The sequence below is a fragment of the Micromys minutus genome, assembly GCF_963924665.1.
Source record: "Micromys minutus genome assembly, chromosome: 21".
Taxonomy (NCBI): Eukaryota; Metazoa; Chordata; class Mammalia; order Rodentia; family Muridae; genus Micromys; species Micromys minutus.
The window spans coordinates 47515241-47521240 of record NC_137956.1 but is presented as its reverse complement, the minus strand read 5'-3'; the positions used below and the strand labels follow the sequence as shown (position 1 = coordinate 47521240).

General features: G+C 42.1%; 1 protein-coding gene across 5 annotated transcripts in view; it reads right to left on the bottom strand.

Moving 5' to 3' along the window:
- The window catches only part of GOLGA4 (golgin A4), a 74624-nt gene that overhangs the window by 24924 nt on the left and 43700 nt on the right, over positions 1 to 6000 (bottom strand). For 2 of the 5 annotated variants that reach the window (XM_080934560.1, XM_080934564.1), the window contains 3 exons: positions 3846 to 4024; positions 2428 to 2559; positions 796 to 951 (listed from right to left, as the gene is read on the bottom strand). In XM_080934560.1, the coding sequence (XP_080790686.1) occupies positions 796 to 951; positions 2428 to 2559; positions 3846 to 4024 (467 nt within the window). The remainder of the gene's footprint in view (positions 1 to 795; positions 952 to 2427; positions 2560 to 3845; positions 4025 to 6000) is intronic. The other 3 variants (XM_080934561.1, XM_080934562.1, XM_080934563.1) reach the window with 3 other exon arrangements.

Genomic DNA, 6000 nt, shown 5'->3' with positions numbered 1-6000 from the left:
TAACCAAAGGTTGGTGTTATCTCACAGAATATTAGTTTTTCACTCTGGACGTCAGAGCTGGACAAGTTCCTTGGTGACTGGTGCAATGCATTCCAAAGGCAGCAGTGCAGACCCAGCCATGGCAGTGCCGTCTTACCGCACCATGTCAGTGTCTGAAGTGCCCATAAGAGAAGAGCAAAGACAACATTACAGCCATGCAAACAAGTGTGACTGTGGACGGCTTAACAAGACTGGCAGATAGATAGACCGTCAGCACTTTCCTATAGCAGGTCACACGTCTCTAACACTGACAAGAAAAAGGGCCTGAAATCGACACACACTTACACTATATAAAATACTTCGTTCCAGCGCCATGTTTAATATGGAAAAATGGGTCATTTTAAACATAAAAGAGGGGCACTGGTATAACTAAATTGTGACAAAAGTAGACACGGGTCACATTTCAGACAGTCTATGATAGCATGGGACAGGCAGGAAGGTATCAGAACACACGCCTACAGAGTGAGACTACTTCCTAGTGAGCAAGGATGGGGAAGAACAGAATGGAATCACTAGAGTCAAGGGCTGCCACAAAGATAGAGCTGGGAGCAAACCAAGAAAGACAAAGTGGTCTTTTTGGCCCAAGGCCAGAAAGCATTCTCAAGAACACTTCTCACTAAAGGTGAAGACCGTGCACACATACATCCATCCGACCCCGCAAGCCAGAGGCTCCTCAGAACCTGATGCTAACTGGAGAGACATATGCCTCCCCACATACATCCCCAGCTCTGGAGCCCACACAGCACGTGAACTTACAGTTCGGGAAGCCTCTGCTTCTTGCCTGAGTTCCTGGAGTTTATTTTCACTCTCTGTAAGTATGGCTTTTTTCTGCAGTTCTAACTCTTCCAAAGCCAAGGATTCTTGCTGCTCTTTTTCTTGGGTGAGTTTCAAATATTCTGATCGACTCTTTTCCTGTGGCAAAAACAATTGATACTATCTCAATTCCACATAAATCCCAAAGCAACATCTCCTGTGCAGAACCCGGGTTCTGAGACTTTCCGTGTAGCCAGCTCTGAAAACCCTCCACTCTTAGGGCACGAAAACACCCATGGCAAGGGTTACAGCACCTTTAACATTAATTAGCACACTAAACGGTAATTTCTTGGTCATACTCTAATCTTAAGTCTGTTTGTGTTTACTGTTGCTTAAAGAGCAAGCACTGATACAGTATCAGACACACTGTATAGCATGGTGACATGCAGGGCTGTACAAAATGATTTCATAGTACAGGATAGAGTGATAAGAGAACTATCCACAACCTTGATTTTAGTATTTTAGTATACTTTATAGAGGAAGTGTTGAATTAGGATGTTAGATCTCTATGTGGATGGATTTGTCTCTTTTTCCTCTACTTGCAATACAGCCGACAGTGTCAGTTCCCAGAAGGCAGTGTAGACGACAGTGCTCAGTCCACAGCCGGCCATCAGTGCTGTTCCCAGCCCCTTACATTCCTCGTTGTTCTGATTTCCACGCAACTACTCATATTCTGTGCTGAAACAGATATTCCTGTAAGCTACCTTAATCTTTGCAATTTTGTTTTCCTTGTGTTTTGTTTTGTTTTTGTTTGTTTCTGCCTTGTTTTCCTTTTTGGTTCTCTGAGACAGGGTTTCTCTGTGTAGCGCTGACTGTGTGGATCTCACTATGTGGACCAGGCTGGCCTGGAAATCAGAGATGCCCGATTAAAGGCGTGAGCAGCACACCTGGGCCCCGCCGTGCTAGAGTGAGCTCTAAACCCACCTGCCTGTCTCCTTCCAGAGACTAGAAAACATGTGCCTCAGGCAAGAATCAAAACTGCTGGAGATGCTCAAGACAACTAAGAGTCAGACCCCAGATAACATTTCCAACCCTTCTGCATGGAGCATGTTTAAAAACCATACATATTATTTTATGGATGATAATTTCATGTACTTTCTTGATAATTTCATCAAAACGACTTTGTGGTAACTCATATAAAAGGTTCTCACAACTGAGAAAAATTACCTTTTGTTTTAAATTTTCAATTAATGTCCTTTTCAGCAAAAGTCTGAGTCTTTGCTTTACTATTATTTTGTTAGCTCAGTAGTTTGTTAGTTTTTTTTTTTAACTCTATTTTTTAAACATCATATGAATTCAAAATTTTGCTCTTTAAACTTCAGTTCAGAATAAACTTTGGGAGGCTATCAGTACAGCCCATATGCTGGGCTTTGAGACAACTGAGCCGTCATTTCCCCTCCTTCTAAGCACTGTCAAGATGGAAAGGAACAGATAAACAGATTATGGAAGCGGGTACATCAGACACGAGTCTCGCCTACTGAGTACTAAACTAACAGCCCCTTTGCTTCCTCCTGACCTCTTATGCTCCGAGTGATGGTACTGAGGTTTACCTCCAGAAAGACAAGCAGCACTTACAAGAGCTATCCTCATCTGCTCCTGCAGCTCCCGTTCTCGGGTCTCAAGCTTCCTGGTCAGTTCCTGCTCTTTACTGGTCAGCTCCTCTGCATGCAGCTTCTGAAGGTCAGCAAGTTGTTCTTCTGAATTCTTCTGAGAACAAGCCAAAATGTAAATGAAAACAGCCAGAAAAGCCACGTAACTCCACAACCAAGTCACCTTTACTGAGCAGTGACTAACCACACTAGTAACTTGAGAAGAGGAAACACGAGAATAAGCTCAGAGCATAAAGAAACTGAGGGCTGCTTTGGGGTTCTATGGGGCTGAAGCTCCATTTGCATAACCTGTAGTCAATTCCCTAGTGGTTAGGATAAGTAGAGGGGAGGGGAGGAAGGCAGGACACAGGAGGAAGGTTGCTCTCAGATCAGAGCCTAGCTTTCTAGGAAAGCATTATTTGTTTAAGAGTTCTTGGCTTTGTTCGTTCTTGGAAAGGAAAAGTCAATTTTAAAAAATATGAACTTCTCCTACATAAATCTAAAAAGTTAATGTAAGGAAACACCAAAAGAATGAGGGAGGCTATTCAGACTGACGTTTACATGTTAGAATGTCCAACAATTGGGGTCCAGAGAGATAGCTCAGTGGTTAAGACTAGCCAAGAATGCCCCCATCACCACTGCCAAAAGAAATGGTGGGGATGAAGTAGCAGGCAGGGGAGCAGCTACTCAGACTCAGTGACCATATATCAGTGGAGCAGTACAATGTGGCATTCGGGGGGCAGAAGGAACACCTGCCAACATCTTATACATTTATTATGTAATAAAGATAATGACATGTCAAAGGACAAAGGCTATATTATTAAATACATGGGACCCACATAGCAAACAGAGAGAACTCACTCTCTTGCGTGTTCTGACCTCCACACATATGCTGTGGGACTTTTTTATACACATACACAAATGCAAAAATGTTTTAAGTTCTCAACACTTTCTTATACAAATTAAAAATTTTTAAAACATTATATTTTTAAGTGTAACCAGAGCATTGGTAATTATCCTTTAAGGGTCTGGGAACATATGTGGAGTCAAATTTTGATCCCCACCAGTATATAAAAGCCAAATAAATGAGTAATTATCCTGTAAAACATTTAAGTACCCCACCTCGGCTGTGCACTCCCAAGTTAGAGAAGCCTTGATGGAGTTCTGATGTTTGCATTGAAGCAGAGCCTCAGGCCTGCGAGCAAATGAGGAGCGCGGTAACCAGAGAGGGGCAAGGCTTTGATGCATCCTGGACCCGCTAAGCGTGAGAGTCTCTGCCAAAGTGCTTCATACTGTATCCTGAACATCATCAAATGCTCAGGTCTACAGTACAAACTGACTCTCTTACAAAGACCTGGGGAATGAACATCGGACGGAAGCCATGCTGATCAAAGGCATCCTTACTCTCGCCTTGCTGACAGCCTCCTGCCTCACCCGACTCAGTTCCTGCTGAAGGCGGAGGCGCTCCTCCTCGCCTGCTCTCTCCACAGCCTTTATCTGTTCATCCATCTCCACCTTCATTCTTCTCTGTGCATCCTCAGTTTTTTGGGCTGTACTCAAGGCTTTTTCAAGTTCCTCAAAAGCTGTAATGAAAATAGCAGAAAACAAGTATCTCAGGAAATATTATTAGTGAGCTCACGTGTTTCCCAGTAAATCTACAGGCTCTAAGAGCAGCTGCAGCAGCAGGACAGGTTAGAAGACGCATCACTGTTCTAAGCCAAGAGATGCTTCTAGGCTATTCCACAGAGCTTGAGAAGGTGTCCTTTCACTGAAATCAATGCTTTGTTGTTGTTCAATTCTAGAGAAGAGTATAAGGACTGCTTACATGAGCCTAAGCTCAGAACTTTGAAAATTACAGATTAAATCACTGACAGTTCCCTGCTCTGCCCACCACGTATCCTATGGCTAACAGATTCAAGAGCCAGGTCAGGTGCCACTGCTGTACTATGCAGTCTTAACCGGACAGCACTCAGGGTCCATCATCAAAGTCAGATAATGCCAGCATGTACTCACTAGGACTCTTTTCTTTTTTTGCTTTTTGAATCAGGGTCTCAGTATGTAGCTCGGCCGGATTCAAACTTGCAATCCTCCTACATCCTCTTCCTGAGTGCTGGGGTTCCAGTGCCACTATGCCTGCCTCACTAGGACATTTTTAAGAATGGAAAAACAGTTCTTTGGAAAATCTTATTTTCAGACTTTTTAATCATAATATAAAAGAGCATGGGGTTTTGTTTCTTCTTAAAAACATTTACTGGGTGAATCACACACTTAAACAGTTCCTCTAAAATGAAACATACTTGTTGAAGTTTCGAACTAGAGCTATTTTCAGCTAACTAGAAAGAAAACTACCTAACTCAGTGGGATATAAAAAGGAACTTCCAACAGCTAATAGGTAAGATAGACCCAGGCCCTGTAGCCATAACCTCCTCTACGTCTCTCTAATGGGATAATCACTCATTCAGCACCCAACCAAGTCAGACACAATGGGCACAGCAGCTGGTGACTTCGTATCAAAGTGTTTGTGTGAGCCTCCGTGTGTATGTGTATACATGTTGGCATGTGTGTATGTGCAGATCCATATACACATCATGAATAAATACCCTGCAAAACTATTGCTACTGTCTTCTTAGATTATTGACTTTAACCCGTATAGACGTTCTGAGACTTCCTACTATATACTCCATGGTCAAGGGTTGACAATCCCATCAAGAAACTGTCCACAGGGAACATTCACCAAATAAAATGTAGCTTGTACAACTAAGTTGGTTAAGAAATACAGGTGCTTCAACCCAAGGTATCACAGTATAAAAACCTTTAACTGACCCCACGTTGGCTTCAGACAATGGTTTAGGCACAGGAACTATACCTGAGAACAAACACCTACTCTAAAGCAAGTTTTTGTTTTGTTTCAAGACAGGGTTTCTCTGAGTAGCCCTGTCTGTCCTAGAACTTGCTCTGTAGTTCAGGCTGTCCTCAAACTCAGAGATCCACCTGCCTCTGCCTCTGCCTCCCAAATGCTGGCATTATTAAAGGTGTGCACTAGTACCACCCAGCCTAAAAAAACTTCTTAGTGGTAAACAGCATTAGGTACAGAAGGGGTATGGCTGAATTCTGGAAGCATAAGTCAATGTTCAGCAGCAATTAAAAAAAATTAATCTTTCTGGCAACTAATAGTCTTTGATATAAAATGCAAATCTACCCAATTTGTTCATCTTTCATACTTAAAATATAAACTGAGGCTCAAATAAGCTCTGTATTTCAAAGGAATAAAAAGTTGGTAGAAATCATTTCTCAATAGTCCTAGTTTAACTTTACATTTGCCTGTAAATATGAGAATAATTCTTAAGACACAAAGATACTAGAAAGTAATATATCTAAGAAAAACAGCATCTTTGCTTTATGTAGCTATGTTTTTACTATAAATTTCGGTGTCAGACACACAGCGACAGTTATCTATTGCTAATACTAAAAGGTTAGTTTCCTCACTTAAAACTTGGCTTGCATCTGAGAGACTGTCCAAGAGCGTTCACTGCTCAGTTTGTGTTGAAGACTTAAACGT